This window comes from Dermacentor albipictus, chromosome 1 (genome assembly GCF_038994185.2).
Source record: "Dermacentor albipictus isolate Rhodes 1998 colony chromosome 1, USDA_Dalb.pri_finalv2, whole genome shotgun sequence".
Lineage (NCBI taxonomy): Eukaryota > Metazoa > Arthropoda > Arachnida > Ixodida > Ixodidae > Dermacentor > Dermacentor albipictus.
Genome location: NC_091821.1, coordinates 421,016,678 through 421,029,445, shown reverse-complemented (window position 1 = coordinate 421,029,445; position 12,768 = coordinate 421,016,678). Strand labels below are relative to the sequence as shown.

At 46.3% G+C, this 12,768-nt stretch overlaps 3 protein-coding genes across 4 annotated transcripts in view; 2 read left to right on the top strand and 1 right to left on the bottom strand.

Moving 5' to 3' along the window:
* The window catches only part of Ptpmeg (protein tyrosine phosphatase Meg), a 345,246-nt gene extending 334,440 nt beyond the window's left edge, over positions 1–10,806 (bottom strand). The window contains exon 1 of the mRNA XM_065429853.2: positions 10,659–10,806. The gene's annotated coding sequence lies outside the window, so the exon portion shown is untranslated. The remainder of the gene's footprint in view (positions 1–10,658) is intronic.
* Positions 6,909–9,162, top strand: LOC135900436 (uncharacterized). The gene is made up of 5 exons (XM_065429938.1): positions 6,909–7,221; positions 7,798–7,959; positions 8,167–8,431; positions 8,533–8,643; positions 8,921–9,162. The coding sequence occupies exons 1-5, from the start codon at positions 7,040–7,042 to the stop codon at positions 8,969–8,971; spliced, it is 771 nt and encodes a 256-aa protein (XP_065286010.1). The 5' UTR covers positions 6,909–7,039; the 3' UTR covers positions 8,972–9,162.
* Positions 10,807–10,999: 193 nt separating the features above from the next.
* LOC135900381 (probable ubiquitin carboxyl-terminal hydrolase MINDY-4) overlaps positions 11,000–12,768 on the top strand; it is a 54,761-nt gene continuing 52,992 nt past the window's right edge. The window contains exons 1-3 of one of the 2 annotated variants that reach the window (XM_070532253.1): positions 11,000–11,192; positions 11,335–11,454; positions 11,747–12,239. In XM_070532253.1, coding sequence (XP_070388354.1) covers positions 11,094–11,192; positions 11,335–11,454; positions 11,747–12,239 — 712 coding nt within the window. In that variant the 5' untranslated portion in view covers positions 11,000–11,093. The remainder of the gene's footprint in view (positions 11,193–11,334; positions 11,455–11,746; positions 12,240–12,768) is intronic. The other variant, XM_065429855.2, reaches the window with a different exon arrangement.

Here is a 12,768-nt window from a genome sequence, read left to right as displayed (position 1 = left end):
GCTTAATCGTCTGGCCGAATTTTTCAGCATGTCAGTGCCCACGTTCATACCGTGACATGTCGTTTGACGTTGATGCCCCAATGACTTCGGCCTCCGCCCTTCGGCTAATAGGCCAAACATACCGCGTAAAATCAGTCTCCGCTACTTCAATTATGCAGTTAGGTTAACAACTGTGCTGGAGTACTGTTCTGGAGAAATCATCTTGCCAGTTCTGATTGGCTCAGAGGGATGCAACGGCCTCTCTGAGTGGCTCAAAACGATTGCAGAATTCGACATTGTGGAGGAATTCGACAGTGTCCAGAATATAGCCTCTCAGGTTTCGATGCTTTGATTATTTTCGTAAGGTCTAAACGCAGCGTTTATCGAGGTAAAATGTGCCGGAACAATTTACGGGCGACCGAAGCACGGTATGGCCGTTTCACTGCGTACGCTTCCACACGGCGCGTGGCATCCGCTCCTGGAAAATTTTACCCAGAGCTGTATCATGTTACGAAGCCGCATGAAAAAAAAAAGTTATAAAGACGCCATGGAAACCGTTACTTGAGATAGCAGTAGCGGATATCATGAGAAGCCAACAAACTCTGACACCAAGGACAACATACGGGAAGTATACTTGTGCTTAATAAACGAAATAAACAAACGATAAATTAATGGAAATGAAAGTGGATGAAAAAACAACTTGCCGCAGGTGGGGAGCGATCCCAGAACCTTGGCATCGTTACCCACCTGCAGCAAGTTGTTTTTTCATTCACTTTCATTTCCATTAATTTATGGTTTCCTCATTTCATTTATTACGCACAAGTAATTTCCACTATGTTGTTCTTGGTGTCAGTGTTGGCTTCTCATGACACGAGTAATAAAAATCGGGCCCCTCGGTTAACCCCCTTTGTTCTCGTTTGTTGATAACGGATGTTACTGCAAGCTCCTTTTGCAAACGTCAACGTTCGCCATCATGAATTTTGTGGTAGAAATGCTGGCAATGAAAGCGGGCGCGATGGAAATTATGTAGTACAGTCAAGAGCAAAAGTCCGGAGACCAGAGCTGCGACATTTTTTTTTCTTTCTTCCGTAGCCCATGAAAAAGGCTGAAATCAAGTGGTACTGCCTACGTGCGCTCGCTTGACCAGCATCATGCACTAAGACAGTTGCACAGTTGTGCTAGAAGAAAGATTATTTATTTATTTATTTGTTTATATTTATTTATTTTTGCTGATGCCACAGTCTCTAGACGTTTGCTCTTGACTGTAGGTGATGTATACGGTGGAATACACAGTGAGTGTGATGGATGGATGGTGGACACCTTCTAAATTAGGTTGGTCATGCTGCGGACAATGGATGACAGTGGGAGCATGATGCGGAGTCCTGTGGCGAGTTTGCTGGGCACGGTGGTGGTGGCTGCTGATGCTGGGAGCTAGGTACTTCGCCCCGGACAAGCTGGGAACGTTGCTTGTGAAGGTGGAAGAAGGCCGGGCATGCCCCTCGCATATTTCACTATAAAAGCTTCATAAAGGCAGAGGTTATAGAAGTATAGTGTAAGGAACACCTGCACGGCGCAACACGACACACACGCTAGGCACTCAATTTCTGTCAAATGTAAATCACCCCGTATCGTGTACAGCTCCGCAATCCGCAAAAGCGACACGCGTTTTCAAGAGAGAAGGAGATTCTTGATGATGGGAAGGAAAGGATGGGGTAAAGTGCAGCGCAGTAACTGTCTCTCAGCAGAGGACACCTCAACCGCGCTGCACAGGGGGTAGGGAATGAAAGTAGGAGGAGAGAAGGAGCACCAGAAACAGCAGCACGCCGCAGAAATGGATGGAGCTAAAGGCGGTCGGCGAGGCCGACAGCCTCGGCGAAGGTCAGGAGCGCACGTAGAAGTGTCCTGTGTCGTGAAGGGCAGCCCGAGGGGTGCAGGAGTTCAGTCACGGTGGCGCACGGCAGGCCGTGCCCACGGTAAACACGGGCAAGGGACGCGCGCGCGAACGAAAAGTTGGGGCATTCAAGAGGATCCTCCCGAAACAGAGCGCGAGGGAAAGAGTGGGCAGAAAGAGCAGACGCACGGAGCTGGCCTCATAAATAAACGCACTGTATACGCCGCCTCTGTCTGCGATAACCAGACGTTACGAAACACCAGGCGGTCTCCGCACGGTGGGCGTGGCATATCGTTCGGTGCCCATAGCGCGCTAATCACCCGCAACAGTGGTAACTCAAAAAAGTTACCCGCCAACTGCTCCCACAAGAAAGTCGCGGGCGCGCTATAGAATCAGTCACGAAAGGCATGTACTGGCGTTTTGGCGACCTTCGGAGCTGGACCATCGGGGCTGCACGCTACCTAATGGAGGACTCTTTTGCCGAAGCTTGAGCGCTCGGGGAAGCGAGACTGTCAATGAAGCTTCACCTTTCGTGGAACTTACCTTTTATGCGCGTCGCACGACAGGGAAACGTGTACAGATTGCTCATAATTGCGGGCAGTGGCGTAGCCAGCGGTTCGCACACTGGGCACGTGCCCACCCCCCATCCTCTCCCTCCCCGGTCCCGGCTTGCAGGTTCTTTGTAGTACGTACCCGAAATCTTTCAGGCAGGATGCGAATCGGTGCCGACCGCACATGGTATACGATACACCCCTTCCTCGTTACTATGGGTGTGCAAATATTCGAAACTTTCCAAAAATGGGAATCGCATAGTCGCTATTTGTAAACACGAATGTTTTTCCAATAGCCGTCGAATATTTGAAATCGTCAACTGCGCGCCATAAAACGTACCACTGGATCGAAAGCGCGCTACATTTTATCTCCACCTCCTCGCCTGAAGCGGCCATAGTAAACACAAAAGACATGCCATGACAAGTTGACATGACAAGACATGACAGACATTACAAGTTGCGTAACAGAGAACGCTATGCTGCTCGAGGAGCCAGACAGACTATTCTGGCTAAACCGCCATCATTCGCACTAATCCAAGAGTCACGGGTACGCGAACAAACTGCCAATTTGTTCTCAATGCTGTACTTGCGCTTTTAGCGATTAACAACGCTTGATGGAGTACAACATGCCGACAGAGATGCGCTGACGTACGTAACACAGGGATGCAAACATTGTGTTATAGTAATGGTGAAAACTGATGTTCATTATTCGAAAACTATTGAAAAGTATTCGATTTTCGATTCACACGCCTCTGGCACTATTCGATTCGTATTCAAATCGGTCTCAAAAATGGTTATTTGCAGACTCCTACTCATTACAGTGGCTTTCTTTTTTTTTCCTTACGAAATGTAACAGAGCGTACGTCACCGGTATTTGAGCTGTTTTATTTCTTTTTTATTTTTAGCACGCTTCCACAATTTTCAGGGGCAACAGAATGTACCTATCTACTACTCGCTCGACCGTGATTATACCAGCTAGCCGCCTCTAATGAGCTACTCCATCGGAAAGCACTCAAAGAATCTCGCGTGCTCGGAGGTATCAACCGACGCACAGCAGAAAGGAGTGGATTTGCTTTCGTCACGCAATGAAAGAAAAGAAAAGTTTACTGGAGGCTTCCTTTTTTTTGTGTGTGTAATTTGTTTGCGGATTCGCACTGTCAGCAACGCCTCTTTCTCCGCCGTAAGCGGCGGAGGAAATGCCGGAAAAGTGAATAAGAAAACCTGAGCAGCTCGGACCCAAGGGCTAAACGGGATAGCAGCGACGAAGCCAGCAGCTTGCTACTGTTCCCCTTTCTTCTTTCGCATCGTTCAAGTTCATGCTGCGAAAGGTGCTGTTGGTGATGACAGTGGTGGTGCTTAATGACAACGAAAGATGAATACCGACAAAGTATTGTTTATAAAAAAAAACAATCTTTGTTAATTTCGCTACAATAGGTTGAATATTGGAAAAGAAAATGAAGACCACATTAAAGGAAACGGTAAGTCAGTGTTACTATATAAATTTATCAGCTGTTTTTCCTTCCTTTTGTTTTTTGCAACTGTAAGCAAAACCAGCGAAACTTGCCAAGTTCACTCCTCGATCAATTTACAATACAATGAGGTTTATGTGCCCCAATTTAAGAAAGAAATTTTTAAAAAATGGAAGACACCTACGCTTTTAAGAAATTTTGCACCCCCTTGGAGGCTTAGCTGCTCCCCGAAAGAATAGTCGTAATCTATAGTAGCGAGAGGACGCCGTCAAAATCCATGACGTCACAGCTAGCTGATTGCGAGAACTTCAAGGAGGCATCGCCACACGTTTCGGGATTCGAACCCAGGACTTCCCGCATACAAGGCGGATACTCTGCGATTTCGTCACCGATGCTCACTAGGGCTATAACATATAAGCCCTGAAGAAAGCCGAGTGCCAGGAGGAATCAGTGGGTGCCCGGCGTCGGCGATGGGTAACGAATCCATGAACTCCCGCAGCCGGGGCGGGCGACCTAACACTAGGCAACATGTGTGCTAAACATACCAAAGGGACATAAACTAACTAACTAACTAACTAACTAACTAACTAACTAACTAACTAACTAACTAACTAACTAAATATATATATATATATATATATATATATATATATATATATATATATGACTGTCGAAGAGGCGCTTGAATTTTATGATGCAGTACCAAGTATCAAAAGTAAGCTTGAAGCTTTGATGAATGTTGGTCTGTCATATATTAAGCTAGGTCATTTTGACAAAAATAATTATGCTTTATATTTCAGTAGAGCATCTATTCCTTTTGAGAGAGGCTGAGAAAAGCCAAGAAATTTTGAAATCAATACTAGCTAGTGAATCTGATTTGTTGGATAAGGTTATATTAGAGCATTTTGATGGCAATAAACTCGCAACATGTGATTTTGAATCTTTTGTCCACTCACCCATAGAATGTGGATGTTTTTCAGCATATCTTTTAACTGCATCAGCCACTCTACGGTGTCAAGTTAGAAAGCAGAAATAGTTAAACTTCATGATAGTTACAAGAAGATCATAGGTATTTGTTTTGGACATCAACCTCTTGACAAAAGTCAGCTATCTGACACATTTTTAGACCACTATAACCACATGGATCACAGCAAAATCCTGGTAAGCCTGTTTATGTGAGAGGTGATACTAGTGCAACTTATGGTGAAGTTGTAAAAGCTATGGCTCTTATTCAAAGGGTGGGTGTTGATAAAGTGGGGTTGCCAATTCCTCATTTTTAATAACAATCGCTTTGATTGTATTGTAAACAAATTTAACAATAATCACCGCAAAACAACATAAACAAAACAAATCATGCTGTTGGTAGGTTAAAGATGGATAATTTATGGGAATTGCGTAAAAAAGGGGTTGGCCTACTAGATGCGATGAAAGGTGACTACCCATTTTAGCTACGACATTTTCAGCACCCAAAGCGAAAATCCACGTGGATATATTCTAAGGACAGCTGCTGAAGGTGTGAGTTATGAAGAATTAGAAAATGATATAAAATTTTTGAATAACTACAATATATATATATATATATATATATATATATCAGAGCGTAAAGAAATTGAAGTGGAACAAACGGATTTCGTATAATTTTGCGCCTTGAGACAGGGAAAAAAAAACGGAGTGCGTTCTTAAAGATATGCGACAAAAATTAAAGGGAACTGAAACAAAATTTCGTAAATTAAACAGACGATATTACAGAGATAGTAACCATTGGTAATATGAATTTCAGAAATGTATCAAATAGGTGCTACTGATATTGTTGATGTTTATGTTCATACAAGAACAGCGAGAAAACTAGCATGACAGCCTCCTTGCTTCGCTTGTAAAATTAAATATGGCATCACATAAACGTTCCTATCACAGTAACCGAGTGCCGACGCGCCTAGGGAGAGTAGAACGGGAAGCGTAAGTCCCAGCCCAAGCTGGCGGAGTGTATCTGCCAGAACTCGTTTTCCCTCAAGTGTAAACCTACGACATTCTACGAAGAAACGTTCCATGGCGTCAGGCACAGTGAGGGAGGAGCCGAACCAGACCTGTGTGAATATAGATTAATCATTGCAATGAGTGGATTTTCCCAGCGTGCTAGCTCTTCGTCCTCTACTTGCTTCTTCATCATGTTTTTCACCTCTGCTGCCTTCTTCAATGTCCACGGACTGAGGTTTTCTGCTCACTCACCCCCCCCCCCTTTTTAAAAATGAATATATGCTTGGTTGTAGCAATTGTTAAATTTGGCGAGGCACCTCACCAGTTCGGTTACTTGATCAACAGTAATCAAACAAGGGACGTCTCTAAGCAAACGTTTCGAACAGGAGGGGGCGTCTTTGTCAGGGCAATACAAGCCGCATTATGAAAACGCTGACTCCAGGCTGTGAAGTTTGGAGTCGGGCATGAATTTGATGGTAGCTGGCCCATGCCGTCATCCAACTCATCCACGCTGAGAACGTTGTTGAAGTGAGAGACTTGTTCTCATCGAGAACGAAGAATTTACAGTATCTACATAAGGACGTTGCAGTTCATCAGTCTAGCATGACTGCGAGAGAAAGCACACTGAGGAGCCGCGCAACAGTTCCTTAAATACACTCTGTCCTCCCTAGATCCCTAGGTGAGGAACAACGTTCGACCAGAGTCATCGTAGCCGAGCCGCCTTTGAGGGGGAGGGCTTACACGCACACTTCCGCACAGGTTTCACTGCCCCCACCGAGGCGTGACGGTCTTCGCAAAACTGGGTCTTGAAAGGCGCGTGCACGGGACGGTGCCGCCAAATACATTCCCTCAGGAGCTGCCCCGCTCCCAACAGACCAGGTCAGTGATGGCGATTTCACTAAAGAAGCCTGGTTCGCCGACCTCGTCCCGGCATTCCGGCGACGAAGAGTTGCTGAAGTTTGGGCGCGCGACGACAGCGCGCGCTGCTGCTCTAGCGGGCGAGCCGTGCGAAACTGGGGATAGATGGCGCCCGCGCAGCTGCAGGCGCAACCAGTTTGCAGGCGGCCACTGCACGTGCGCGCCCGCGCTTTTCAGTCGAGACGAGGCACTGGGGCGTCGCGCCATTAGTTGGGCACGTTGTCAAAAGGCTTGTTGCGCGAAGTTGCGTTTCCACAATGGCAAAAGTAGCCCCGCCGAAGCGAAAGCGCGGTCCGAAGTACTGCTGTGTCGTGGGCTGCCACAACAGTGCAGACAACACCAAGGAACGCGCTGATCCTGTGAAACTGTATCGATTCCCGGGCAGATCGTATGAGAAAGAAAGGCGACAAGCGTGGATCACCGCCGTAAGGAGAATCAAGTAAGTCCTAGCTGAAAGATGTTCCGACCGTTTCACTTCTTCGCTTTGCTTTGGAACGCAGCGCATGCACGCAACGACAGTAATGGCATGCTCGCTGTCTTCTCGCATCGCTAGTGAAGTGAAAGCGTAGCTACGGTTGTGTGGTGCAACAACTTTGCATTTTCATTCCTAGTGTTTGTTCGACTTCGTTGTTCAAAGTTCACAAGCAAAGTGGTCGCGCGGTAAGCGTTACCGTGTTCGTTTAATCAAACTACGCTACGCACGTTTTGAAATGTTCGGCGCTCGCAATTTAGGCGTCGGGAAAGTAGCTTTATCGCGTCGGAATGAACGTCTCTTCCTTTCAGCAGAATTTATCGGTTGCTTTGTTTTTGTGGCTTTATTAAGGCGGTATTTAAGACTGCGAATCTCACTGGCACTTAATACGTGCTATGCTTGATGGACACGTGGGTTCTTTCAGTTGCCATTTTCGGAGCTTGTGTGATTCTCTTCCGTGTACGAGCGTGTGCGCGGGTATGTGTGTACGCGCTTGCGTGTGCCATGGCGGCTAACAAGCAATTGCTGTTCTTTCTTACACAGTCCCGATGGAACTTCGTGGTTGCCCAAAGAGCATACACGAATTTGCAGCACTCATTTCGTGGGCAACTGCAAGAGCGACATTAAACAGCACCCATCCTACATCCCGTCCATTTTTCCGCCTGTCTACAGAAAAAAGGCACCTGACAGGAACAGGGCGCAAAGGTAGGAAAGCAAAAATGTGAAGCTCTTAATGGAAACTATCGCAATTTGTTTTCTAATAGATATGTCGTCACACTTGCCTGATTCATGAAAAGTGTGCATGCGTGGTGCAAAGGCTGCATGGACAAGCACTCGGTGCTTTTATTTCATTACAGGTTTGGTTGTAGCCTGTACAAGATTGGCATTGATCTTGGCGTTTGTTAAATGCAGGTGGCAAACACGTTTCGACCGGGCAGTCACATCTCGGAAGCGTCATGCAGGAGATGAGGATCCATCCCAAAGCACAGCTGATGGAGCAACAACAATGCAGGATTCAGAAACCTCCATTCTGGATGATGTGCCTCCTATAACGGATTTTAGTGATGCATCTGTGGAAACATGCTCAGCTAGTCATTCGCATAACGGCATCGCTGATTCAGATTCGTTGGTGCATGATGCAGCAGAAGAAAGTAATTGTGCTCGAAAAAAAGACGCTGTAAGGACGCATTTGATTTTAATACTGGTATTCGAGCTACTTAATGAAGCACCAAAAAGCTGTCTAAATACCCCAACAATGTCTGTGTCCCATTCTTTCAGACATGCCAAACAGAGGAATTCACGACTCCAGCAAGGCTGTCTATACTTCTCTCGGCGACAAATGGAACGGAGGCGTCTACTCAAGTTGTGCACACAGAAATGAGTCACAAGGTTGGAAAATAATGATGTTGGTCCTTATCTGCTGTGCTGAATTGTGACGATGTCTTGCTGTTAGCATTCAAATTCTTATTTAACAGTAATGAAAGTGCATTATTGGGCAGACTTCATTTTGTTAGTCCTGCCTAACACTCATTTTATAGTGGTGTTACTTATTTCCAGAATGAATGAATTTATTTGCACTAGAGCGCAATTAAATTTTTCCACTTTGTATTCCTCGTACCTATTTCTCTTTTTTATTTCATTATCCTGTGTCTTTTTCATCCTGAAGGTTGCAAGCACGGATGGGAATTGGAAGCGAGACTGGATTTCGGGGCTTTGAGTCTCTAAAGGAAAAGCAAGAGGCACTGCAAGATTTGTGTGATGTGACCCTGCAAGTCTTCTGCCTTCTCTTGAACATGTTTCCATCACCAAGGTACAGGTGCAATGCAATGTCAAATGAAGACAAGCTGTGCTTGTTCCTGGCCAAGCTGCGTCTTGGGATGAAGCAGTGCTGAAGCCATGCTCATTAAACAGAAATCATTAGACTAGCAGCGGCTTCGAACAGTCGTCACCAACAAGACACACGAAAAAGGGCGGCAGTCAACTTATTCTCCCATAAAGGCACACTACGGGGCACATCTATGTGCAACGCCAACGTGTTTCGTAGCACGCTTTGCCGAAGCACACCTCGGAAACGGGAGCTTATGTCGAGTATTTAGTCAACAGACACGTATCATATCTGTGCGCGTTCAATTTAACAATTTCAGCCTGCTCTACGAAGCAGGTAATTAGGGCAGATTTACTCATTAGCTCACTAGACACCGCGTCTAATCGTGCCAAGTAACGCCATCCTCCTAAAGTACTTCACCGTCGCAAACGACTATCATAGATTGGTCTGTTTACCGTTTTGAGAAAGAGAAAGAAAATGTAAAAGGCGGTGAAACGTACCAAAGTAGTATTTTCTCAGGTTTATTTTTCTACGTGAACGCATCGTTCTAACTCGTCCGCATTAGCGTTGTGACGAGCTGCTAGAACAACTAAAAAAATTCACCCATTCCAATGCGGAAGGCGCTATACGTGAACATCAACCTTAAAGTACGAGGAAGCGAACAGCTGAACGGAAGTCGTCGCTTGTCAAAGCCACGACCTACTAGACGTGCGGTAAACACGTCCAGCCGACATTTAAGCCGGCATTCAAGCGCCCAGCTGTTTCACGCGTTCGTCTCACGTGTATGCCTCCAGACGAACACCATGATAAATAAATTTCAGTGGAAGCAGAGGCTACATACGCGTGTATATTACAGGCTACACCGATCCGGCAAGTGTGAATCGGAGAGTGAAACGCACATTTTCGATTTGCGATATCCATAGGTGTCATATGGCGCTCGTCAATAACGATCGCAACACGGAATTAAACGCTTCACAGCCGCACTCTAACTGCGTCACTGAGCCTGTCGCGCACGCAAAGCGTAGCTCGAATTTCACTTCACAGCGGGGGAACAAACACCTGCTGTTACGTTCTGACATTCCGCCGAACGAGTGCGGTGTGCCGTCGATGACGGAACTAAACACAAACATCGCAAAGGCAACTCTCTCTTCCGTACTCGTGCCGGTAGGGCATCGCGAAGGGTAGTTTTCTACGCATGCCCTGCGTTCGCTCTTAAAAGACAAAATAAAGGGCGTGCGTTATGAATGACCTGCGAAACTAGAGCATCGAGTTTCAGATACTAAAACAGATTGATTCCCCTCAATGAGCACACATGCACCAGGGAAGGAATCGCCTATTACCACGAACCCTTCGAAGCAACCAAAACAAACAACGCGCACAAAGTCCCATGCAAGAAGAGGTCCTGCAAGACGTCCGCACTCAAACATACGCTTCACTCATTTCATTGTTAAAAGGCTCATCGTGCAAGCATATCGATTTTTTTTTTCACGGGACGCGCTAACTTTTCTCACAGCATGTCCCAAAGATGCAGAGTTCTCGCACGCGAAGTGGCGATTCCAGCAAAGACCCCCTAACTCACCGTACATGTGTGTCCTGCTCGTTTCTCACATGGCAGTACTCCTAACGAAATCGTTTGTAGCACAAATCTCAGTTTAAATGCACAGATCACGAAAGCACATAGCACAACGCACACACCACCAACGCCACACTACTCTACCGCAATGGCGGTTATCACGTGACCCGAAACGACCGATTTCACTGGAAGGCACGTTGGAAAGTGCACTGTGCAAAATATTACAAGATTGTGCAATTAAACGCAAATAATTTTAATTAATTCTTGATATGTTTATACTTGTAATACGAAATTTGAATTGTGGGAACATTACGAATACCGAAAGCTCGCACGCTGCTTTTTGTGCCGATAGGGTCCGCTCCGTACGGTAAACAAATGGCAGCGCAGGTTTAAATCAGAAACGTTCGAATATTGTGGTTGTAATACGTGATCGGCAGAAACATGATCGAAACTAGCTCAGCTTACGGAACTGCTAGTATCCAGGCGAGATGCGTAGAAGACGTCTCCTGCTGCATCGTGCGCGAATATTTGTCCCGTAAGGTAAGTACCGTTTTTGTTGACGTTTGCTTAGATACCGCTCAGTATAATTTTGCAGGTTGGCGTCTGCGTGCTCATCCTGATCGCTCGATCAGGTCATTTCCGCTTCGTGTTGAATGTAAAAGTCCGTCTACTTATCTTCTAGGGACTAACAGATACGCTGGCAAAGATGGACAAGGAGTTTCCCCGGAATGAAGGTTGCTTTACGGCCAGGGATCAGCTGATCAGAGCTGCTTTTATGGAACGACTCGTTCGAGACAACAAGGTAAGTCGGGGGCATTTTCGGTAGAACGTGTGTTGTGCCTGCTCGAATGTATGTGGCACCGATCCTCTAACGCTACTCGATCTCCGTTTTCAGTGACAGGGGCAGCCGTCCCGTTTCAGCGCGCAAAACAAATCTCAGTTTGTTTGAATTCGCCGCATGTACTTGTCCGATGACAAGACTGCGAATGCGTGACTCGTTAGCAAAAGTAGACCCAAAATGTTAGCATTCGCCCGCTCGATATGTGCTACATTTGCTTACCTGTGTGATACGATTACGCTGTATTTTATTTCAGGCGAGAGATTCTCCTTTCCGTGCGCTACTTGAGATGCTGATCTACGAGAGACTTCAGAAAAAGAGCGTCAAATCCAGACACGGTTCGAAAGTGAACCTGGTGCCCAGTGCAGGCGACAGCGCGAGGCACGTGGAGATGAACATAAGAAACAACAACTGCATTCCCGTGGCTTCGAAGGAAGCAAAGTCGGAGAGCAGCGACTCCCTGAGTTCGCTGGAAGGCGCGCTTCCTGTGAGGACTGTTGCGGACACGGACCGGCCTCAGTCGGCGCGGGGCAGGCGTGAGCCTGGAGGCTTCATAGTGCGCCGTCCTGCGAGGAACGACATTGAATCCGTCCACCGTCTCATCTCCAAATCGCAACAATATCGCGGGCCTACCAGGGTCACAAACTCGGCCATCCAGCGGATGGAAGAGGCGCTGAAGCACGAGCCGGGAGTACACGACGGTGAAGGAGACAGGATCGACGCGGACCATTTGCCTGAACAGTATGGAGGTCAGTAATCGGTGCGGATATGTGGGCCCAAAATAGATGCTTGTGCTACGCTGGGTATCGTGTGCCATTGTCACTTTTTTTGTCATTCAGTGACCGTGAATTTAATTCTTGAATAATCTTTTTGCTAAGCACCTGCTAAAGAAAGTGTAACGAAAGAAACCTTGTAGGTGAGCGCACTTAGCCTCTTAGCTTTAAGCATTATCTTTACACCATGTGACAGCTGAATGAATTCATCACACAAGTGGAAGAGACGTGCTGCCAGTGAATGTCCTTTGATCCATTGAAGCATGATGCATCAAGATCAGGGTCAGATCACACAAAAGTGGAAGTATCACAAAGTCCAAGTACAATTAGTGTTGAAGCAAGAATAAAGGCTTTGTTGCAAGATTATTTCACCTAAATAGAGGAGCATGTTGGTCATCGATGTAGTCTAATCCTTGCATAGTCACAGAGATGACAGAAGCAGAATGACCACGCTTACCTCCCTATATATTGTTATGTATAAAGGTACAGGTATATTTACAAGCGC

Bases quoted from the DNA above. Each gene is read 5' to 3' on its own strand.
- LOC135900436 (XM_065429938.1), top strand. From the start codon at position 7,040: ATGGCAAAAGTAGCCCCGCCGAAGCGAAAGCGCGGTCCGAAGTACTGC. The intron at 7,222-7,797 runs GTAAGTCCTAGC...TTTCTTACACAG, and splicing joins ACCGCCGTAAGGAGAATCAA to TCCCGATGGAACTTCGTGGT. The intron at 8,644-8,920 runs GTTGGAAAATAA...TTCATCCTGAAG, and splicing joins ACACAGAAATGAGTCACAAG to GTTGCAAGCACGGATGGGAA.